The sequence below is a fragment of the Ruditapes philippinarum genome, unplaced genomic scaffold (assembly GCF_026571515.1).
Source record: "Ruditapes philippinarum isolate M1 unplaced genomic scaffold, ASM2657151v2 ctg2108_1_1_1_1, whole genome shotgun sequence".
Taxonomy (NCBI): Eukaryota; Metazoa; Mollusca; class Bivalvia; order Venerida; family Veneridae; genus Ruditapes; species Ruditapes philippinarum.
In genome coordinates this window covers 109,804-135,588 of record NW_026863651.1, presented here as the reverse complement: position 1 = coordinate 135,588, position 25,785 = coordinate 109,804, and the positions used below count along the sequence as shown (strand labels likewise).

Below are 25,785 nucleotides of genomic sequence, written 5' to 3'. Positions count from 1 at the left end.
GTTTGTAATATTACTGTTGAAAACAAAAACTGTCGTTTGCCCGATATTATGTATGACAGGTGCCAAAACCTGGCTATATGAAATAGACATCATTGGATGTTAATTTCAGACTATAAATAACACGAGGTTTAATATAATTTGAATATCAGCTGTTAATTGAAAAAAGGTATTATAAATATATTATTTATGCTGCAGAATCATGACGTTCAATAAATTACTTTTATACTGAACGAAAGACGAAAAAAGAGCGAACAAAAGATGGTTAATCTATATTTATGTATTGTGATTGTTCTCTGTAAATGACTTGACGTGTACGTACTGCTGTTTTTGCAAATTTTCACTGTTTATATATATCTCATGCTTGAATCATATATGATGCATTGAGAAAGAATAAAGAATTGATTTCGACAAATAAAATATCGCCTGCATTTTTAAGTTGCATTACAAGCATCAAAATATGTAACTCTTACAGTTATAATAGATTTATTGTTAACAGTCAGTTTAACTAAACGTTATCTTTGCAATGTTTTGTCAGTTGTTTATCTTATCAAGTTATCGAGGATAACAAGCTATTTCGAGACTCGCTTTATGTTTTCTAGCCTGCAAATTAAACATTCCCAATCTCTTATCAAGATAACGTGTTTGGTGAAATGTGCAGGATGTGAAAGAACCATTCTCTGTCAATGTCCGCGTTCATTTCATTATGAATGGTACTTTAAAAAGATATATGACTTCTATGCACGTTTATTTGTGATATTTAATCTCAAAACAATCCGTATAGTCATTTGCATTAACCTTGATAAGGAAGAAAAACTAAAATATAGAATATTATTTCCTTCAGTAAATTTTATACCCGTATAACAATTATTTACTTTTCTTTTCCCAATCAATCCGATTGATCTATTTTAGAGACCATAAAATGCAGCGTCTGTAACACCCACGTATAGAATAGGTAAAGCAGTACCCGTTCCATTTTCAATTACCATATTATTTTCAATTATCATATTTCAAATTACAGTTTAATTCAGAACGTACTTAAATTTTGCTTTGGTTTTGCAAAATACGGAAATATGCAGTAATATGAGGTAAACATATTTATTTATGTTTCTATGTGATTTAATGACACAATTTTAACAAGTGGGTAATTATTGCATAACATTAATTAGTACTGTACAAATCGGAGATATATTGACAAATTTGAAAAGAAAATTATGATTTATAACCGGAAGAAAATGACAAACTTGATATGCACAAACCATAAAGTATGTAGTATGAAGGATAGGATGGTGGATTTGAATTATTTATGGTAAAATGATTACATCTAACAAGCAATAACTCAAGACAAATTGGTTCATTTGTTATGTCATAACATAAAAAATTATTTCTACCTCCCTGGAAAGTTCTTAAAAAGGAATGACATAATTTCCAATGCAGTAAATAAGTTATTTCAATCTTTCAAATTGTTAAAGAGTTCAATTTTCACACATAACACTTTACATATTTCGATTTTGTAATATTGCAAGACATTGCAATAATTAATTATTTGCATCATTTCAAAAGCATATTTGAATTATGCACGCTCAAGACACCAATGTTTTATTAAAACAATTCGATTTTGCTACAAAATATTTTTAAAAAAATACGCGATTAACCATTATCAGTAAGCAGTATTTTGCGCCTTTGTTTGGATAAAAGTATTCAAATTACCAACACCCTTTTACATGTGACTTCAATTTTATATCATTGTTCGCATATTACCAAGTCGGAATAAACTTGCTTTTCTGTTTGATGAAATAATGAACTTGACAATTTCAAACACAATATTTTGTTTATGAGTGAGGTTTGTGGTTTTACTAAGAACACGTGCGTCTCTGAAAAAATGCACGTAGGCACTTGATATCCTTATCCAACGGTAGAACTTGAAAGTCCCTTTATGACTGTTATTGTGCCGGTATAACTAAAAATACAACAAAGAACAAAGAAAACAGCCAACGACGTACATGTATTGCCATTTTGTTATTTACATTGCATCTAGTCTCTTGCATTACAGCTGTTAGGTATCACAGCACTTTTCTAATGCTGTAACTGCGTTTTAGTCCTTATTTTCTTACAAAAATACTTAAAAAATAAGAGAAAATGTTGACACATTTGAAAGGGCAATATTTTGGTATACTATTTATCACTCTGCGTATAATTCTATACTCTGAAAATGTTCTCTGAAATATACGAAATACGTACAATCATATTGTGGGAATATTGAATATTATTGTTTGGCAGAAATTTATCAAATTTTGATACCATACAGGGTATAAACATACGACTTTAAAGGGTAATATGTTTGTGTTGTCCAGTCTGTTTTTTTGTTTTTTGAATTCTGCTTAAGTCGATGCAAGGGGTGTGGACTGTAATTTGCATTTTCCAGTACCGTCCATGAACAGGCTCGATCAAACCGAGCATGTAATATTTTAAATTTTGACTTGTTGGGTTTTCTTTTGGGATTCTGATTTTTTCTCTTTTTCATTAATATATTCATTTTTTGTTGTGTTTTTAATCTTGTAGTATCACATACCGGGTTATTTCTTGATAAATCGAAACAATAAATATAAATACGGTACAGATTGTTTTTATTTAATTTCGGATTTATTTTAACATATTTAACTACCAATAGTTGTGCTCAAATGTTACCGTTAAGTAAACAAATGCTAGGCCACTCGCCATGTTAAACTTCACCCACGTCTCATGATCATGATGAGCAAAAATACTTTTTTATTTTTTTCTTGTTGAAAAATTTTAGTAACTCTGTTCAAAATCAGATGTACGACGAGTTAAATTTTTATTGATATTCTCACGTATGTATGTTTTGTGTTAAAAACATGACACATGACTAAATTCTTTACTCATCAAATTATATTTTAAAACTATTTAAATGATTCCTTAAATATTTTAGTAGAACTATTTATCATATCATTTTCTTAACGCAATAATTATGTTTCGAAATCTTCATAGCGTAAGAGTTACTTAGCCCATTATTGTTTTACATGTGAATATTTTTACAACAATAAACAATATACAAATGAGAATTCCCACTTTTTCTTTATAAGTTATGTTTAACATTTTTTTAACATCGTTTATTGATAAGTAATTATAACAACATATTTTTGATATGTGAGCTATATATTCTATTTTCTCCTCTAGGACGCTTTTCACCAATCATATTTATAAATATTAATAATCAAAGCACTTTTCAACGTGTCTAGGAAAACTTATCTTAAGTTCACACGGCTCTTGTTTTCACCTAAATGCAGAGCAGTGTTATCAAAACAACGATTTATTGGCATAATTTGCTGTTAAAATGCAACTATGTGTAAACTATTTTACACGTACTTAATTAAGCAGTCGGTATTTGCCAGAAACATGGTTCTAAATGTTTTCAAATTGGTTGTCATACAAGAACATGACATAAACAAAATGATAGGCCAATTGACTTGAAACAACTTGACTAATGCATGCTTACAGAATAGTAATTATTTCAGTATAAAGATTTTCATAGAGAATTGAATTGATTCTAGCAATATAATTATCTGTATTTTCCACTATTGAAAGTTGTATCTTCGAGCACTCTCTGGTACGGCACTTGAGACCTATTATTGAAAATCGATTGAATCTACTTTAACTGGGTTGCGCATGATAGTAGTATGTCGCAGTTTGAAACTCTCACAAAATGTAATAGATGATTCACTGGACACAACAACTGGTTGATGGACATAGTTATTTAATATTAATTAATTTATAAGAAAAAAAGATAATCAGTGCAAATGAAATGTTATCAAAAATTACTCTAGAAAATAAACAAATACCAGCATGCTTAGCTTGTTTCACACGCTGCCCTCGAAATTCGACAATAGATTTGATTAGTATGAGGAAGCGATCGCGTGCCTGTGGATTTATCTAATTATATTATCACGAAGTTTACAAGAAAAGAAAACAGGATGGAAAAATGATTTTAGGTAGAATTCACTTTTTTGATAAATTATTTACACAAGCAAAGTTGAGGGAATTAGTAGGATACATAAATAAAGTGATAAATATCAAAAAGTATAATGTCATATGATATAGTAGATTATTGAACTGATACGATATATACATACAAAAAAGCATTATATGATATCAATCCTTGTGCGATAATTGGTTTGTTATAACCAATAGTTGTTAAAATGACAATGAAGGATGATCAAAGCTCTATCGCTGATATGAAGAGATCAGATGTTATTTCCGCGGATTTCCTTACACGGGCACAGATATGATGGATTGTTAGGTAGGATTACATTCACAGGATGGAGCCTTTTCATCGTTCAAATGATATCTCTCCGGAGAGCAATTCGTTTGTGTATGACATATTGTCTGAGGGACATTTACAGGCAACTGCTCATAGATTACGATCATACTCAATGCATACAAGTAGGTGTCCTTCCAAAGACACAAATCTTAGGACCAAAAGGTATCGCCAACGCAGGATGAGTATGCCACCGAACGAAGCAAGGCTTTCAAGAGATCATCCAAATGTGCCAAAAGGTCAAGTTATTGAACACCTTAAAGGTCTAAAAATAAATGAAGGTAGAGATAATAATAGGAATAGGAGAGCTACTTCCTTCAAAGAGCGCCATGAGACAGGAGGAGAGAATCTTAGAAGAGTAAGGTCCTTCAAAACAACGTCCAAAGGTTTAGTAAATCGTGGTGACACCGTGAATGTAAGAAATGATTCGGACTATAACAGAGCAAAGTCTTCGGAAAAAAATTCTAAATCACCAAAACGTAAATATTTGATCCCGCAACTGATAACTAGCAAATGCAGTGAAGATCAAAGAAATTTTAGAGTTTTACTGACTGGAGCCGGAGGTGTTGGAAAGACGTCACTCATACAACAGTTTATGACGTCAGAATATCTAGGTAGTGGAAATATAAATGTATGTAAGTAGTAATTATATTGAAGAAGACGATATTATCAGGTTGAAAGCAATAACATTTTATAAACAATTCCGCGTAAATCTTTTATATACTGATGTTCATGTAATTCTATACAGAATACAAAAACTTCGAATTGATAGCACTTTGGTATAATTTAAGGATATTTATCAACATAACTACTTACAAATTAATCATTTCTTAGAACCAGATTATTTTATTTTTATTGAAATAGTGTTGTTCTTTTTTGTTTATTTTATATGTTTTTCTTATTTCTGTATGAATAATATTGTCTTTACCTTGCATATAAAAATATTGTCTTTATCTTGTTTATAAAAGCAAGATAACAAATTGTAGCAAATTAAGATATCGTTTGTCAACCAACAGCTATCGCCTGTCTATCATTTTTTGTATTTCGTTTTCACATTAATCGTTATGTATTAAATGCTGTCTTTATGAAATTATTACTTTTTCGTGGTACATATATGTATCTTTTTATTGCCTTCTTGGTACATCTACTGAGTGTTTAATCTTTCTAGTGTTTAATATTTTATTATCGTAAATTAATTATAAAATAATTGATTTACACGTTTCAGGAATGCATAAAAATCATGTATCGTAAAACTTCAGTCTGCCCACGTTTAAGATCATCATGATTGACAATTATGTTTTATATAGACTAACTGATTGGTATTTGCAGGATTTGTTTGAAAGAAAACTGATATTTGTATTACAAACTATTTCAATTATAAACGTGTATCATGAATAGCTATTTCGTAGATAAATGACATATCTTAAATTAAAGGGTTTTTTTTTAAAAAGAAATATATCTATACACACTCGAAATAGAGAAATTACAAAAAAAGGATTATCGTTTGCAAATATACAGTTATAGATTTTCCGAAATGGCTAATATTTTAATGAATGTGAAAATTCGATAATATTTGTTAAATAAAACTGATAAAGGCATATGATATAACATTAGAAATTATTAACATTTAAAGTATCAAAACTGTGAGTTTATATATCAGGCAGGTAATGTAAACATAAATGTTTACCTTAACATTGATACCATGTAAACATAGCTATATGCCTTTGTTTAGTGTATCATACAATGTGTCTGCATCAATAACTCTTTATCATAAATAACACTCCGATACCGTTCATGAAGCACAATGAATCTTGGACCCGTTATTATACTGATGCCCGTGTTGAACTGCAGACGGACCCCATTTGGATGCATTTTTAACTAGTTGTAAAGCAATTAAATAAAGAAATAAATTATCACAATTTATACTATACATATTATTAATTAATTATAGCTGCACCTAACAACGGAGTTTTATAGAATATAATAACATGTTTTTTTATAAACACCCGGCCGGTGGATGAGTAATAACATGACTATGATATGTGTTAAATAGCCAGGGTACAATCAATCAAATTGGAAACCCCTTAAATGTCGCCAAACACAGCAAAACAAAGAGAAAAAATATATCAAGCTTTGTTTTGTTTTAGCCTTTTTATAGATAGTGGTATCTACAAGCTTTCTTCTATCCCCCTGTTATAGGCCTCCTATTACCAGTTTTAAACAAACTCATCATTTTCAGATAACCTGCTTAAAGAAAACATTACTTTCATCAAATATTGATGCCAGTAGGTAATGTCTTTTCACAAAACAAACAAAAATATATTGCTTGTGCTCTTTTTGTCCTTTTTCTATCCCTATTTCTTAAGCATTCAAGCAAGGATAATAAAGCTGTTTGTATAGCCTGATTTGTCTAACAAAATAACAAGAAATTCACTAGATAGAATCCAATAAACACTGGGAATCTAATAACATTTGTTCCCCATAAATATGGAAAGAAACACATGACAATGAGCAGAGCATAACAAGAACAAACTAGAGTTTCTCTAGCGGACGATCAGTTATACAGTAATCGTTAAAGAAATCCATTGAGATTCAAAAGCCTAAAAAACATAAATTTTGAATTTCATACATAGATAAGCTGGATACATAAAACAGAAAGATATGTATGTATATTAGACTATTCAGAAATGTACCCGTAAATGTCGTATTGTTTTATAATTCTAAGCCTGATTTGAGTGAACGCTTTTTTAATTCTGGGTCATTATTTGAAAATAAGAATTATTTTTCTGGGAAAAGGGAGTGAGCAAATGTTCTTTTGTACAATAGGTTTTGGTCTAGATTGGCTGAAAATGTATTTTTTTTCTCGTAAAAATATTTCTAGCTCGTTTTAAAATGCGAGGTAATTGAAGACGTAAAACTTGTTTATAAGGCGATGTTATCTCTTTCAGTTTGAACTGCTCAACAATTAAGGTTCAAAACTTAAAATAGATTTGTACCGGGAAATTCGTAGACGCAAATTCATTTCAATACTGGTACTTCATATCCTGAGATAAAGAATACATACTATTTCACAATAAAATGTTATCTTATGGAAACATGATTGTTAAAGAAAGCGACGATAACGTGTTGTTTTGAAAGAGTGTAAACCTATCGATATAACACTTCAGCTGATTGGGGAAAACCTAACAAATTTGCATAGCGCAAAAGGATTGCCTCTATATTTATAGATGATATAAGAATTGTTTCTATTTTCAGCTCAATCAGAGGGTGAGCGAACAGTTACATTGCAAGTTGATGGTGAAGAGTCCACATTAGAATTTGTACAATCTGAAGATTTCCAGGTGAGAGTCACTAATGAGATATTTGGAGATAATACATGCATTTTATAGTACTTGTATCATAGTTTGGGGACCTTTCTGTTGAAAAAGTGTCAGAGTTAAATCGTATACATATACATGCACAGTGCGGTAACTGGAGTGCAGGTATCAGTTACCCGCACTCCAGATAATGCCCGTTGATTGGTTCATTTTTGCTGAGGTTTACTTATTGTGATGGCAGAGAAAGGGAAAGGGGCAGAAATTTCATATTCAAATGCTCGTTCATTGGTTCATTTTTTCTGGGGTTTTGTATTATGACAACAGGGAACGTGCTGTCATGTTTGACTATGATACAAAATAGAAAGAACACCAAAATACTCGGCTACGCCCCCTCGTACAAATCAGATAGCCTCGTGTTTCGGTGCTCTTTCTATTACTTGTTGATAAAAAGTTGCTACAGTATCTTTAGTGCATGCTTTCAATTTAATGACATCTTCAGATCTGTCATGAATAATATGCATTTGCTTCGATTTGTTTTGATTTTATAGTATCAGAAATTGTTCAAGAACTCTTAGAAGCATTTAAACATACAAGGGTTGTTCGGGAAGTTCTGGGAATTTTGTCATATCTCCTATATTTTTTGTTTCTAAGACGTAATATTTTGCACATACCAAGATTAGCATATCACAGAACTATTCCTAAAAATTGAATAGAATCAGACAACAATAGCCGGAAATAGCAGTAACCATAGCAACACTATAACGCCGCACCGGAGCAGTCCGACTCTAAAGAAAGGTATAACGCGCTACACTAATAATATTTCGTAATTTTGATAACGTAAAAATGCGCAAAAACGCTGGTCAGCAGCGGAACGTCATGACGTCATTTCCTGAAAATATCATAACGTTATTTAAATTCTCAACGGATCAACATTGTTTTAAAGTTATTGCCCAGAAACACTGAGTAAACAACATGACGTCGATAGGTGACGTTGAATTGCGAAGCATCGTGAAATTTTGTGTTGCGCTGGAAAAGTCTTCCACAGAAACAATGAAAATGATTAAATTCTACAGGAAAATACAAGAAATGCAGTTCGGCTACAGTGTAAATATGGCATGCTCGTTTTAACGAAGGAAGAAACCCTCCAAACAGCCCGGACCTCGCTCCGATGGACTTCCGTGTGTTCCCGGAGCTCAAATCACAGCTGCGTGGAAAACGCTTTGACTCAGCTAACGATCTTGTTAAGCATTCGCAAGCTATAGTCTCGTCCTTTACCGATAGCTGGTACGTGGAAACATACAATAAGTGGATCAGCCGACACAGGAAATGCATCGAAATTGCTGGTGACTACGTTGAAAAGGTGCGACGATCGATGGACTTTAACGTCGCATAACGTTGCAAATGACGTCGGCGTGCTCCGGGTGTTTGTTATATGATTATTTACTATTTTTATTATGTTTTAGTTTCTGTGTGTATGATGATGATATTTTCAGATACTGTACAGTATATATTGAAATAAATGCGTAACTATATATTTATATTTACGCTAACCCGACTACAACGTGTGCTATAAAACAATTCTCAGAACTTCCCGAACAACGATATTCAATTTACGGAATGACATAATAATTATATGCTAGTTCGTCAAATTAATATAAAATCTTCTCAGGTAATTTATCCTCGACTTACAAGTATCTTCAAAAGTACAAAAAAAATATGCACATCTTTTGTTTAATTATTGCTTATTTGCACACTTTTAATTATTGATGTAGCTCATTATTTGTGCTATTAATCAAGAGATAAATACATTTAAGTAACGGAAGGGCGTTAGGTTGAATAACTATATATTCACAACTTTTGAACTTTGCATTGCGTTCAATGCCATTTTCGATAATTGGAATTGTTAATATTTTGATTTGCGAGCCTTCATAAGTTGCTACATGTTGTACTGTAAAACCGTCTTTGTCAAGTTTTATTGTCAAAATGTTTTTTTTAAGTTAACATCTGTTGTACAAGCCATCAGGTTTAAGATAAGGTTATACGGTGTATTATGTAAAACAATAACGGGAAAAAGGTCAAGTGAATATAAATCGGGCGTTAGCTTTCTTTAAATGAGCTTAAGAACTCCAGATGCTGTATTTCACAAATTTTATAACGCTTTCGCCCTTTTTATGACTGTCCTTAAACATTGCAATATTGATCAAGAACAACAGGTGTACGATTCTCTTGTATCATCTAGAACTTTCGTTTGTCTCTACAGATATAAATTTGCTCAGAACATAAATTCGATCCAATATATTGAAAACATGGAGCGACCAATAAGCAGCAAAGGTCATAAACCTTTTATTTTCTTGACAGATTGAGGTTTCTCAGTCAACTCCATACTTTGTCTACATCAATGTGTAACAAATAAAGAGCGCCACTTACCTCATTTCATTTTGCTTCTGCTGGGTTGTTACTTTTTCAAAACAATTGTTTTGTCAACTCCCTATATACTTCATTTAAGTCATTTTATAAATGAATGTTTGATTTATACCGAGAGGAATTAAATGCTTGCTTTGCAAGGATGAGGTTATCCAGACCATTCATTAAATCTATGTGCGTGGGTGAAGTCTTGAACGTAACACAGTTTGGCTAATTGGGATCTTTCTTCACTCAATATGATTGACGGAAACACTTACTGAATGATTTATTAGTCGCCTGTTCCATATGCTATATTCAGCGTCAGTTTCAATGCAGTATGCCAGTCATTGTACAAATAACTCATTAGTGCTCAAGTGTTAAATCATTTAAAAGAACAGTTTTTCTCAAATAGCTGCCGATTTCTATACATTAGATTTTTGATATCTGAAACAGCGGCGAAGCCGAGAAAAACTGGGATAACTTCGAAACAAAACGACACGAATGTTTCTAAGTAACAAGATACTTAAAAAAATAAGAACAACAATCAATATAACAAGGGCACTTGCAAAGCGCACTTTCGCGCACACCCGTGAATAGCGACGTATTGTCCCAAAGTAAAAAATTGTATGTGCCCTAAGCGAGAGAACAATGGGACGGGGACAGTATTGAACAAAGAAGCATGATTTATATCATTTGTGTAAAGGTCAATAAGGTTATGCTTCTTGCATAATATCTTAGCTGTAGATATTACTGCTTCACAATATGAAACTTATTAATGAATTTTGCTGTATAAGTCTATAGAAATCAAATAAACACTGAGGCAAGGCCAATTTTGATCTAAGTAAATCTTAACCGTGTTCTGCGCATCGTTCCATCGTACAAGTAACATGTCAGCCGTAATTCCATTCTTTCGGCTCTAACACGAAATTTTGAAATTTATACAAAATGTCTGAGTGCGACTTTGACTTGAAGTCACCCTTGCGTTCTGCATATCGTCTCTACTCTTTAGTATTAACATTCCTGCCAGGGGTTACAATTTCCGTCCACCGATTCAAAATATAAAGACCGTACACCACCCTGCTAACAGACGACCGGACGGATGAACAGGTGCATAACAGTAAATGCCGAACTTTTTACGGGCGTATGAAAAGCAGACAACTTAAGGGAACCTCCCATACAGAGAAAGGATCAAATAGAAGGAACTAAAAAGACCACACACATGCGCACACAGTAATGATATCGTGGGGATCGATCTTCAAACATCTAAAATAAAGCATCGCTGATTTATTGTACAGGGTGATCTTTTACGGCCTTCACACGACAATAAATAACACTGATGCGACAAAGAACGTCCAAAAACAAAATTAAATATGTTCCATGCATCTATTTATACTTTGATAAAACTGAACAGGAACAGGAACAGGAACGTAAAATTATTACATAAATATCAGAGCAGCATTTCTTTTTGCATGATTTTGTATCATTTTGAAACTGATACTAATTTAACATATGAATACCAATAGTTTATTTTTGTGCTTGCTAAATTTGACATATTGAATAAGAAGTTTAGAATGGTCGTATTTCTAATAAAATGACGGTGCATGATAAGTAAACAGAGATACAAATAGAAAGCCGTTTAGAAATACACATTCATTTATTTGTATAGCCTGTTGTTTTGAAAAGTATTGTTCGTTGTTTTTCACGGCAGTCAATCCTTGATATTGATATCGATTTTCAAGCTTTAATCATTTATATAAATTATTACTACTCACAATAATCTGATGTCGAATATATAATTCATTTTTCAATAAATCATTTTAATGAAGTATACTGTAATCAGATATGTTTAAATATTCATATAGTTTAAATTTTCATTACATATACATGATGTATGCTTTTACGAAGGGTTTTTCTCTCCTCAAAATATTCAGTTTATTATTATTTTTTATTTCACCATGTAAATAAAACATTTACAAATACAATACTGTCTGTGTTCTATGTTAATGAAATGATAAGGTCTCTGTTTGTGCCAGCTAAAACATCGCCTGTTGACAAGCAAGAATCTGATTAATTTCTGTGCCGTGGTTTTTATTTTGATAGATAATATAGCGAGATGTAACATTTTTGCGAGGAAAGTAAAGCAACTATTACCATTTCATTTTGATAATGCTTAAGATTTAGTTTTAAATGCTAGGGACCATCAACCATTTCGAATGTCTTTCCAAATTAAAGCGAACTTCGTTTTTTTTCAAGTACCGGTGATCAAAACCGAAGGTCACCAGGAATAAGGTGAACGTTGGCATCCGGTTGAAATAAATATGAAGAGGGAAATATGGCTCACCAAATGCGATCACAATTAAAGTGTGTGTAAATGATCTATGCCCTTTGTTATCAAAAATACATTTTTCGGACATTTCCGATACCATATTTAACAATTCGTCGGAAGTAATAAAGCATACCTTGATTTTATATAAAAGTAAGAAAAAAATGCTCCTAAATACCATCAAAGTATGTGTATTATTGAGTTATTGTACATTGTTACTTCTTAAAAGTCATTGTAATCGAAAACAGCTAAATTTTGATAACAAAAATGTGTCCGTGTATTTGATTATGGAAAAAATAAACATGAAATTATTCAAAGGAAGGTCCATTTGTGTGCTTTTGAGGTATGATCCTTTAGTTAATATATTGCATAGCTTTTTCAATGAAAAAAAATCTATTCAGATTCAAATACCATACTGTTTTGTTAGTGTAAAAATATGAGATCATTTGATCATTTGTATAAAGTACACTATCATCTTGAAAGATTTCTGTCAAAATGAATGTGTAATATGGAACTCTATTGTTTCAGATTTCGATATATTGCTTAATTGATTCAAGATCTTTAACTATTTTTTTATATACTTGTAAATACCTCCCGCATTTCCATATACAAAAATGTATCTGAGTTCATTTTTTAAAATTAATTTGTTTCTAGATTTATTGGATTCAATGTTATGATTATTAATTACTATATGAGCTATTTTGTTTGGCATTGCACATTTGTGTGGACCTTTTTTTTGCATTTAGAAGCTGCAGTAGATTCATTTTCTTTCTTATACATATATAATTTAGAACATTCAATAGTTTGGTAGGTGAAACTTGTTTCAATGGTTTTGCTTTTTCTTGAACAATTTGAAATATATAAGAATTTCCAAAAATGCTAAGACTCGCTTTTTCCGGGAATTCAAAAAATACATTTATTGTCGTAATAAAGAATCCTTCTTGAACAATAGAGCTAATATTTCTTCTTTAAGAGAAATATTCCGAATACCATTTACCCAGTAAGAACTACAAGGTTGTCTCAACCTAGTACATGAAGATAGTAATTCAATTTCATTTATTTTTTTGCAATGAACATAGTGAAATATTAACCAGTGTATTTAATATATCTAACTTGTTTCCGTTGTTAGGATCATCATTCATAGTATTACGCATGTTAACAAATACTACCTCCACGTAAAACATCATATCTCTATATGTATCTCTGTTTATCTTTATTTTCATTTTGCTTACATTGCGGCTTCTAACAATAATAAACTAGCCTGTGTATGTATTTATGTAACATAAACAATTCCCTAAGAAATTATTTTACCACTGTGCATTATGTTTTGTTGGGCTGATGTTTACCAAAATGATTATGTAATCCAACAAATGTTTCCTCGACGATATTGCATAATACCTTTAAAATAAAACGGCAATTCATGTTTCAAATATCTAAACATTATAATTTACTTATCTATCATTGTTCTAAATGATCAAACACTTCTTATTATTTGCAGGACCAAGACGAGAGTTTTCAAATAGACGGCTTTGTAGTGGTGTACTGTATAACAGAGAGAGCGACATTTGATATCGCAATAGATCTGCTGAAACAAATACGTGACGAAGTCGGCTCAAATAAGGCTATAATATTAGTTGGAAACAAATCGGACCTTGTGCGAAAGAGGACGATCAGTCAGGAAGGTTGGTCACTCTTAAGTTTATTTGAATTCTAAATAAAACACTTTTAACTTTAATTTTGTTATTTATACACACTTAGTCTAGTGTAGTTTAAGTATTATTCTTATCATAGTAAACCAGAAATTGTGTATCGTGTTAAGAAATACTGTCCTCTAAAAGATTTCAAATTCATTTACCTTTTAATTTAGGATGCAGTCATTTTAAAGCATTATTTTACGATCTTATGTCTTGTTTTTTTTTAATGATGACCGATTCCAAACATATTATTAAGTGCTAAAATTAAAATAATTTCTCGCGGCCTAGTTTAATTTGCTCACACTTACCGTCCTTAAATCTGCATCTATTGGTTTTATTTCTTTTATATTATGTACGATATCGTTAGAAGTATCATTTGACCGAATATTTCTTCCCTTTTGAACGATTTAACCACATTGTGCCCCGTTGCTTAAAAATATGTATTGTTTTGAATGTCATTTTCTAGTTTTATTTAACATAATCATATTAAAATGGCTTGCAAACATTTTGAACCATGCACCGAGTTTATTATTATTTTTTAGAAGGACGATCTGCCGCAGATGCGTATGGTTGTAAATACATTGAACTTTCCGCGGCCCTAAATCATCGTGTTGATGAACTTCTTGTCGGAATACACAAACAGATCAAACTTAAATCAGATGCTGAAAATGAAGAGCTCGAGTGTAAAATTCCAAAAGGAAAAGAGAGGAAAAGCTCCTTCAAGAGGACGAAACGATTTCTTGAGAAAGTTTTCCTCGGACATAGTGGTAAAGACAAGAAAACTGAGAATTTGTACGTTGATTAAATGAACTTGATTTAACATATGTAACTCATTTCTACATTCCTTTAGTATTCATCAAAATTCATTTTGAAACAATCCCAACATTTCGACATGATTACTTAAGAAAATTCAAAGTAATATCAAACATCACTAATTAGCGACAGACCACTGTCACAACATATTGATAAAAACTGTATATTTATCAAACTCGCTTAGTTTTCTTATTAAAATGGTCATATGTACTTACCTTCATAAATACTGCTGTTGTAGATATTTTCCACTTCACATGGGCCATCATTGCTAGTTAGATGTATGTACATTGTTAGTAGTGGAAGGAAAATATATGTTCAGTTTTAGAAATGGATTAATTTTCTTAGAAAGTGTTGAATCAGATGTGTTGTAAAATATTTTATTTTTCTTTGCTTCTTAGACTCTGTATATAAACTTGAGATTCAACTCTTTCTGTCTCATACTCTCTTATACAAAAATTGCATAAGAATAATGTTTTAACATAATTATGAATTGTTAACATAATTTTCAAACATAATGTAGTATATTAAAGGTCAGGATAATATTTAACTGCATGGTTCGATGTGACACATGTGTTAATTGTATTTAGTTTATTCAAGGTTGAAATACTTTTTTCGAGAATGGATTAAATAGTTGTAACTACAAATACAATGTTTATTTTCACTATAAAATTTACTATCAAGTATTATCTTATCGTCATGTTAGTTTTTTCCCATTTTAACTATTTTTATGACTCGAAGACCTTATACTTAGTTTCAATTTGAAGAGAAAGAAGAGAGAAAAAATGTTATATTATAACTCCATTTATAAAAAAGTACTTTATTTAATAATTTATAACATTATTTTATCTGTACTAATGTTAAGAATGCTACCAGATTACTTTGTATTCCATGCAACTAACCGAGCAATACCGAGTCTCTTGTATGTTCACCCAATATTGGTATACGAGTTGTGTCTTTGTCATTCCCATGGCATCAATGCTATGCTTCAATGTCTTAATGATAAGCGCTATATTGCAAATATTTTAAAGTAAATTTATGATATAGAATGTGAGTAAAGATGAAACAAAATGTTTACAAATTGATACTTATTGTGCCAGGTACTTTTTGTTTCCGCTTGTTTTGGTGTCTCATAATTTTACGTGTAGGTTTTGAAATTGTTAATTTTAGAATGATTTTCCCGTTTATTGTAAGATAGTTATCGTCTTTAAATATATATTATGTTCAAATTTGTTTGTGGAATTTGTTTGAAATTATTGACATATGTAAATACATAATAAATTGAATTTGAAATGTATCCAGTGTTCTTTGAAATCCCTTGACACACAAGTCGTCGTAACACTCTTACTATGAAAATCTAAGACGTATTAATAACACATTTATAAAGGTATACTTGAATATTTTTGTAAACATTTACTTTGACATAGACATCAAGGCTACGCATTGTTGATATAAAATCTTATGGTGTTAAATATGCAGTCAAAATAAGTGAAAAGTAATACACATAAATATATCTTTCATGAGAAAGTTATGTTGGCTAGAATGATTAGTATATCTCTATGAATTATGTATTTTAAATTCTGGACTTTCTTTATGTTTATTTTATCTGAATAGATGTAACTTACTTATTAAGTTAAGAATAAAATAATATATGTGCACTAAATCCTTGTTAACAATATTAAAATAGTCGATGCCAAGGTTGGATTTAATAATTATTGGCCTACACTTAAATGAGGCCATGAAATGGTTTAATAACATTGCATTAGCCGAATTTGGATCTCCTTGGACCAAGGCGACATTTTAAAGGATCAATATACTTGTGACATGTAATTCCAATTGTTGTGTGTTGTTTAAGCTAATTTAATTTAATGTTTACTAAGTACAAAGCTGTTATATTCCTGTGTTGTAGCAGAAACCAATAATTACCAACATCTCCGCGAGTGACAGACTACCACTCCTACATGATTTTTGTATCAGCGATGAGTCTCAGAGGCAAAATGGCCATTAGAATTTTTCTTGAATGAATTACAGGTTGAATAAGAGGTTCATTTGCATTAAAAATGTTTAGTTTTCATTATAATCTTATATCTATTTAGATGATATACGCGAACAATCACCTGAAAGATGCTCGCTTATGTCGTCACTGATAACAAAGAGCTCCTTAACTGTAAAGATTTGAATATTGTCGGTGATACAATTCACAACGACATGCTTGTTTCAGTGTAACATAATCCTTTTTCATTGTTCGTATTTGATATTATACAGGACATAACTAAGTATAATTATGAAAAACATGATCATCAAGCAAGGTTTGCGTTCAATAAACGTAACCCAGCAACACAGGGCCACAGGCAACGGGCCCAGTAGGATACCAAATTAAAGCAGGACAGGGCAAAAGTTAAAATTTCACATCTGGTTTTTTCTCATTAAGGAGAAGTGCACCATAACGCGTTTGATAATACATTATTTTGCAGAAATATTTTTATTTTCATTTATTTTTCTCATTCAGTTTGATCCAGAGCATAACTGAAGAAGTATTAGAGATATCAATTTGAAACTACTTAGCTTGATTTATCTCATTAAAGAAAAGTACATTGCCCTAGAACAATTACTTTCTTAAACATAATTTTGTCTGGGCGTATCTTGAAGTCAATAAAGACGTATCAGCAATTGTGCATATATGCAGATACATTTATAATATTTAAAATTCAAGGTTCTTTACAGTGATTAAAGATTATTTTGTTCAATCATAAACGTATCGAAACAATTATACCTCACAATCAGCATAACCTTGTAAAACATACTAGTTATTTTTTGTTGTTTTTTCCTTCAAGTTGTTTAATTAAAGAGCATAAAAATGATTTCATAACACTGGAATCATAAGACTGATTTTCTTATAGGAAAAGGATAATACTGGTCAACAATTTGAGAAAAATCTCATTATAATGGAATGTAAAATCTTAAGCCCTTTACAATAAACCGACATAATAACAAGGATAATACACCAATATGTCTGCCTTAATAATGGCAGAGCTTTGTTCTTTAGGGGAAAAAACAGCATTATTGATAAGATACGAGACACAAGAATAGGATATAGCTTTTAATAAATTAACTAGCTTTTTTAAAACTATGTTAATGTAAAGTCAATATTTACTTATTTCATACCTAAAGGTTGTTTCTCTAATAACTGAGAGGAATAAGGGAGATACAAAAGTTCTTCTAAAAGCTACATTGGCATTTAATCTGTACCTTTAAGGTTGTGACATATATTTGCTAATGACTGAATGTGAGTGGCATTATGCACAGTTTTTTTTCTCTGTCAAGTGAAGATGTTGTATCTTTGAAAAGATAGATTACCAAAATGGCGAATAAACAAAAATGATAATGACAAAAATTAATGTAAACTTTAAGGATAAAATATAAAACATTGAAGCTCTACTCTTTTTACCTATCATTTTTCGAAGGATATTGAATTAAATTTATGTGGGATATTGCTTATCAAGGTGACATTGTATTATGAAAGTGAAATCAAATATAACAAAATGAATTTAATACTCAAATATTTGGAAAAAAAAACAACAACAACAAAAACTGATGATTACTACACAGTCCTTCGGAAACGTAAAATAAAAATAATTGAACACACATAGAAAAAAATATGTACTTTAGCATAACGTTATATTACTTCTCACAGTATAATAAATTACCTAGTGTCATGAAAAAACTGGCAGTCTTTATTAATAAAGACCAGAATAATTTTACAAGTAATAGGGAATGAAGATTCCCGAAGGTATTTTTTTACGGTCACTTATTAAAAACAGACATATTCTGGACGAATTTACTAATTTAAAATTTCTGCAATAAAAGTATTTTACCCAAAGCGCATAGTATTGTGATTGAGCATTGATTAGAATACCTTTTGTGACGTACAGTTCACACTTTATGAAAACATATAACTATTTTAAATTGAAAATGTCAGTAAATCCAGCGTTTGTTAGAAGAATAAATAAAAGCAAACTTACTTTAAAATATGTTTCATAAATGAGAATAACATGTGTAAAGCTTTTCTTAATAATTAGATTAACATGATATTTATTGCATTAAGAGGAAGTTTTACATACGTATTACAAGCTTTACATGCTTATTTATTATTTACAGTCCCTCTTCACCTATTGTGACAAATGCCAAGTATCTGAGAAATACTTTTTGCAAGAGTATAAAAATCAAATTCACAGTTGTTGGCAACTTCTATTTGCATACCATGTTGTTGCAAGAACACTTTCATTGTCTGCTATCACAGAACAGTCATTTTGGCAAACACTTGTGTTTTGTTACTACTTACTTTCAGATAGCATGAAGCGATACAATATCTTATTTCGTGATCAAGATTAAAACCAACAAAAATAACACCAGAGTTGTTCGGCTGCAAATCTGTAGAGAGTCTTAAATGAATTTTAATAAGACGCATGATTATTTACTGCGGAATGACACGATTTATTGCGAGTCTTCAAAGAAGTACAAGTACATAAAAAATATTTGCATACGTCAGTTTAACTCTTCAGGACCCATTTTAAATGTCTTACTTTGTGGAAAAACATTTTACTTACATTTTTTTAAAAAAAATATGTGTTCTTATCTTCGTATACAAATAATGGATTGTTCAACTGTCTGATTTCATCTCACAAGTTTACCGAGGGCTTTATATCGATGAACCCTGCTTTAACACTTTGTCTCCATCACAAAAGGTACTGATTTGCATGGGACTAAATTTATCAGTGTCAGAGCTGTTGCATTGCATTGTCATGCAACATCATTTTTTTCTATCCATCTGTTTAACTTAAGAAACAAAAACAAATTCGTATAAAAGAATTAAAAAAATTGTAAGTTCAAAATTCATCTTTTTATGAGGATTGGGATGGTGCTGTGTGGCCGCATTCTGGCTTCGTTATTGCCGTTTTTGTGTTTAATTGATAAGGAATTAAAAGCATCAGACCAGTGACCAAATCTAACCAATAACATCGTTTGTCCTCGCTTTATTTCACCAATAAATAACTCGTGATATTGTTACATTGAAATTTTAAAATAATATTATATTAAACAATTTTGTCTAACTTTATATTCTTCGCAAAACAATGACTTTTGTCCGCAATAATTCTTAGAAACATTGCGATATCTCGTGAACCCCTTGAAAAATCGAAATGTAAACTTTTGGGTTCTTTAATGGTGTTCTTGTAATAAACAAATTATTGAAACATACTATAAAGAAATCATTCATCTTTAAATAATGCGTAAAAATCACATGAATTAATTTTCAGCCATTAACAACCATTTAACACGAACTTTATGTCAATCTCGTGACGACGTTGTTAACCATTTTATTAAAATTGCAGCCGGTCTGAATAAGTAAATGTCTGAAACTTGAAGATTTATGCTAATGCTAAAATTAAAGGCTTTATTCGTGATTCATTGCTAAAACAAATGTTTATATCGTTTAGTCGGTATATACTTAATTATTGTCCAAGGCATTATGATAATCCAATACGAGCGTGTCAGTATTGTCTCTATATAATACGAACAGTGGTTTCCTGACTAAATTATTGGTTTGCGTTCCTTACGGCATTGACTTACTCGTACCTTGATTGCTCTCCGTACGACATTGACTTAAGCGTACACGTCATGTCAAAGTATAAAACGACTACTAGTGCTGACGTTATGGAATTTCCGTTTCGTAACGTTTCCCTTTTAACTGCAATTTGCCTAATATTTGGAAATCTAAATAGATATACGTCAAAGTAGCATTTTATTTAGCCCTACTCAAGATATGCAGTGTACAGCTGAGGTATTACGCATTTACTTCGCAGCAAGCAATTTCACGCATAAAACCACGCTTGTTTATTTTTTCGTGAATAGTTTGTTATTGCCATTAAGATATTTTCTGTTTTTGTTTAAGTTAAAACGTTATAGATTTATTTCGGCAAAAGGTAAACATGTTACATGGTAAACAAACACAATATAGATTAAAACAATTACACATAAAATTATAAATAAATGAATAAATAAATACTATATTATGTAAACCATGACATGTTCCAAAAACCAAGGATAACACAAAAAAAGCAAGCTCTTATTTCCATTGCGGCCCTTAGCATTACTGGGCCGGACACGATTTTGCTGCAAGGTCATGCTGTGACCTTGACCTTCAAGGTAGCGACCCAAATGTTCCGCGCAACACGTCGTCTCAATATGGTGATCATTTCTGTGAAATAGTTTTAAAATCCGACTTCAAATAACAAAGTTATGGGCCGGACACGAATTCGGGACGTACGTACGGACGGACGGACTGACTTTCCAACATTTTGGGTATAGGGGCTATTTTCTTTGTTTTCTTAAGGGCTACTAGCCCATAAAACCCTTTGATCACGGAATGAACCTATTGTTCTCTTTTGTTCTCTTTACTGTTATATAGCCCCTAAACCCAAAATGTTTGCTCGGACGGACGGACGTTCCAACATTTTGGGTTTAGGGGCTATTTTCATTGTTATTTTCTTTGTTTTCTTAAGGGCTACTAGCCCTTAAACCCTTTGATCAAGGAATGAACCTATTAGTCTCTTTTGTTCTCTTTACTGTTATATAGCCCCTAAACACAAAATGTTTGCTCGGACAACCCGGCCACTATATGCTCACCCGAAATTTTTCGGGGAGCATAAAACGGACGAGAATTAAAATCAACATGACAAAGGTAATGTTCATAGGACACAGCCCCTGACACACCCAAGCTACCTCAGCAGGGGACCCAGAAGGCAACAAACTAAAACCAGGAGTGGACACGGGCGGCGAAAGGAGGAGAGGATTAATTTATCTGTAAATTAATTATGAAAACAAAAACGAACCCATATAAGGCTAAAATGTTAAAGAAAACAATAACAATATTTTATGGATTTAATATTGGTACAGATAATATAGTTTTTCTTTGCCATGGTGGCCGAAATTCAGAGGATGATGAACATTTTCTTGAGAATGATATTCTTGCTGGACAAATGAAAACTCACATATGATAAACAAGATCAACAAGGAAAGGCGGCGTTCAATGAACGCAACATGACCACAAGAACCAGCGGCAAGGAGCCCAGACGAACCCCAAACTTTCAAGCATAGAGGAGCAAATCCCTTAATACAAGTCTGAATGTCTTCTGTGCACTGAGCAGATAATAGTTTGGAATGTCTTTATTTTGTTCTATAAATGTAGACCACTGTAAGAACCAGTCACTAATAGATAGAAGGACATTTAACCTAGAATCCTCCTTTGATTTAATAGGTCTAAAGTCACGGAAGATATCAATAAATTTAGAAGTTCTAGAAATTCAATAGCGCCATTCAATGAACACATCTGCGGATGTTTCTAAATTCAAAATTTTACCATTTCACATTTAAATGTTGAATTCTGCTTAAGCCGGTGCTAGGGGGCGTGGACGGTAGTTTGCACTTTACTGTACCGTCCGTGAACAGGCGCAATCTAACCGAGCCTGCAACATTTTCAATTTTGCCGTGTTGGGCTTTGTATAGGGATTCTTATTTCTCTCTATTTTTTTTTTTGCCCCTTTTCACAAAGTGTTGTTTGGTATGTTTTCATTGCATGCAGCATATCTATATTCAACACATCTTCTGCAAGGTGATTCCGCATTTTCAAATGTTCTTTATTAAGTTTTCTGTGAATTTGTAGGGCATTTTGTTTATTCCTAAGGCAAAGGTCATAAAACATTTACCACTGCACAGTGAGCAAAGAGTGTAATGTCAATATCCTGGTATATTTAGAAGAAACTCCACTTTTTAGAATGTTATTTCTCACTTTTTTATCACATGTGAAATGTCCATAATGAATTTCACAACATAAGACGTACATAGACTGGTCGAAATAAAGGAGTTGGGAGAATTTCCAAGACATATGTCAAGGAACAGTTGCTTTGGGCACCGTCCATACATGTATATAGTACTTTGAATCCAAAGGAATGCAGCAAATAAACTGATTTCCAAAACAGTCCATATAACTCTGAGGTCTGAATTCCTCTGGTTACAAAATAGATAAATACAGAATCCCTTAAGAAAGCCCAACACGGCAAAATTGAAAATGTTGCAGGCTCGGTTTGATTGAGCCTGTTCATGGACGGTACTGGAAAGTGCAAGTTACCGTCCACGCCCCCTAGCACCGGCTTACAAAGTGTGCAAATGGGAAACGGAATCCATTTGTTCCTAGGAAAAGCAACTGTCAAACATACTTCCCCAATTGTTTTTCCTTGCTGCCAGTCCTTGACGCATGGCATCATTAGTCCCCTTCATTTTCATATTCTGTGAAGCCAGAGAGTTCAATCAAGTCACAATTTTTGTCTTTTTTAACGTCAGATTGAACTGACATTTCATCAAAAATTACTCCCCCATATCTTTCAGTGCATGGAATGTTTTGTCGGTTTGCTTTCAAAAACATCCATTCAAAAACATTATCGTCAAAACCTGGACTTTGTTTTAATTTATTCTCATTATCAATGTTGATTTTTACAGCCGTGCGGCGGCTGTAAAAAGTCTCCCCGTACATGCAATCAATGTTGTTATATTTTCATCCTCAAGTTGCTGGGTCATATGGGGGTTGCGTTCATTGAACGCCGCCTTTCCTTGTTGATCTTGTTTATCATATTGGATGGAAGCACTAAAATCCAGCTTGTATACAACATTTCATAACTATGTGGACTCCGATTGTACAGCTGTAAACAAAGACTTATGAATTTTTGAGACCATCTGTGCCCTCGTGGATGTTTACCGACATTCTTAGCCTGCTCAATTAATAGTTCTAAAATATCATCACTAGCTTGTGGGATAATGCTTTGAATTTTAAATTGTTATGAATGTTGTTCACTTGGTTCACTTTTTGGAGTAGAGTTTTCTTTGTCTTGTGACTTGCCAAATGTCACCTAACAGAATTATTATCATGTTTTTGCCACTTGTCTAATGTGTGATAACGGCTGACAACAACATACTTTGTTTCTTTCAAATAGAGAAAAACAGAATCCCTAAAGAAGGTCCAACACAACACAATTGAAAATGTTGCAGGCTCGGTTTGATTGAGCCTGTTCATGGACGGTATTGGAAAGTGCAAGTTACCGTCCACGCCCCCTAGCACCGGCTTAAGCAGAATTCAACATTTAACTCCGCTGCATAGAGGGATTCTCTTAACACATTCAATCACTAATTGAATTACACTTACAGAAAATTCACATTTGCTGTCAATATGTAAAAGTTCAAGTCAACCTTTTTCTCTCCAATATAAAGTTTCCATGTACCTTTGCTGTTAATGGAACCCTTTTATACACCTTATTCCAACTGTATATCATCTGATGAGACTTTTGATTTAAAAGAATCATGAATTGTATCTGGGATAAGTATCAGAAAACTGTAAATTCACACTATCATTTGTAGAACTTTCTGACTTTTTCAAACTGATCCCAGTATAAACTTTTCGGCATTTTCTAGTTGGGTGGTTCCAATATTCCTACTTGAATAATGTTGAATCACCCTTAGGATATGTTGCCTGCTTTTTAAATTTGTCTTTTGACGTCTTATCTGTGATACGCAGGCTTCATAACCTCAGATCCCCTTTCAAAATTCCATTTTATTTAGTTCCGCCCATTGTTTTCTCGTTTAGGGCACACGCTTTTTAGCTCACCTGACCACGAAGTTGTCATGGTGAGATATAGTGATGGGGCTATGTCCGGCGTCCGTCGTCGTGCGTCGTTCGTCGTCAACAATTGGGTTGTTAACAGTCTAGCAGTCACAGTTTTGATTGGATCATCATCAAACTTTGTCAGAATGTTTGTCTCAATGAAATACAGATTGAGTTCGAAGATGGGTTATCTCGGGTCAAAAACTAGGTCACAGGAGCTAAAATAGAAAAAGCTTGTTAACACTCTAGAGGCTGCAGTTTTCATCCAAATATTCTGGAAATTTGTCAGGAAGGTTGTTTTGATGATATCTAGGTCAAGGTCGAAGATGGGTCATCTCCGGTAAAAAAACTAGGTCACAGGAGCTAAAAATAGAAAAAGCTTGTTAACACTCTATCAATTGGGTTGTTAACAGTCTAGCAGTCACAGTTTTGATTGAATCATCATCAAACTTTGTCAGAATGTTTGTCTCAATGAAATACAGATCGAGTTCGAAAATGGGTTATCTCGGGTCAAAAACTAGGTCACAGGAGCTAAAAATAGAAACAGCTTGTTAACACTCTAGAGGCTGCAGTTTTCATCCAAATATTCTGGAAATTTGTCAGGAAAGTTGTTTTAATGATATCTAGGTCAAGTTCGAAGATGGGTCATCTTGGGTCAAAAACTAGGTCACAGGAGCTAAAAATAGAAAAAGCTTGTTAACACTCCAGTGGCTGCAGTTTTCATCCAAATATTCTGGAAATTTGTCAGGAAGGTTGTTTTGATGATATCTAGGTCAAGTTCGAAGATGGGTCATCTTTGGTCAAAAACTAGGTCACAGGAGCTAAAAATAGAAAAAGCTTGTTAACACTCTAGAGGCTGCAGTTTTCATCCAAATATTCTGAAAATTTGTCAGGAATGTTGTTTTAATGATATCTAGGTCAAGTTCGAAGATGGGTCATCTCGGGTCAAAAACTAGGTCACAGGAGCTAAAAATAGAAAAAGCTTGTTAACACTCTAGTGGCTGCAGTTTTCATCCAAATATTCTTGAAATTTGTCAGGAAGGTTGTTTTGATGATATGTAGGTCAAGTTTGAAGATGGGTCATCTCCGGTCAAAAACTAGGTCACAGGAGCTAAAAATAGAAAAAGCTTGTTAACACTCTAGTGGCTGCAGTTTTCATCCAAATATTCTGGAAATTTGCCAGGAAGGTTGTTTTG

At 32.4% G+C, this 25,785-nt stretch overlaps 1 protein-coding gene across 8 annotated transcripts in view; it reads left to right on the top strand.

Moving 5' to 3' along the window:
• LOC132722833 (ras-related protein Ral-B-like) overlaps positions 1 to 16,177 on the top strand; it is a 104,375-nt gene extending 88,198 nt beyond the window's left edge. For 7 of the 8 annotated variants that reach the window (XM_060707413.1, XM_060707412.1, XM_060707415.1 and 4 more), the window contains exons 2-4: positions 7,589 to 7,674; positions 13,875 to 14,058; positions 14,613 to 16,177. In XM_060707413.1, coding sequence (XP_060563396.1) covers positions 7,589 to 7,674; positions 13,875 to 14,058; positions 14,613 to 14,875 — 533 coding nt within the window. In that variant the 3' untranslated portion in view covers positions 14,876 to 16,177. Of the gene's footprint in view, positions 1 to 4,018; positions 4,969 to 7,588; positions 7,675 to 13,874; positions 14,059 to 14,612 lie in introns of those variants that run through there. The other variant, XM_060707410.1, reaches the window with a different exon arrangement.
• Positions 16,178 to 25,785: the final 9,608 nt, after the last annotated feature.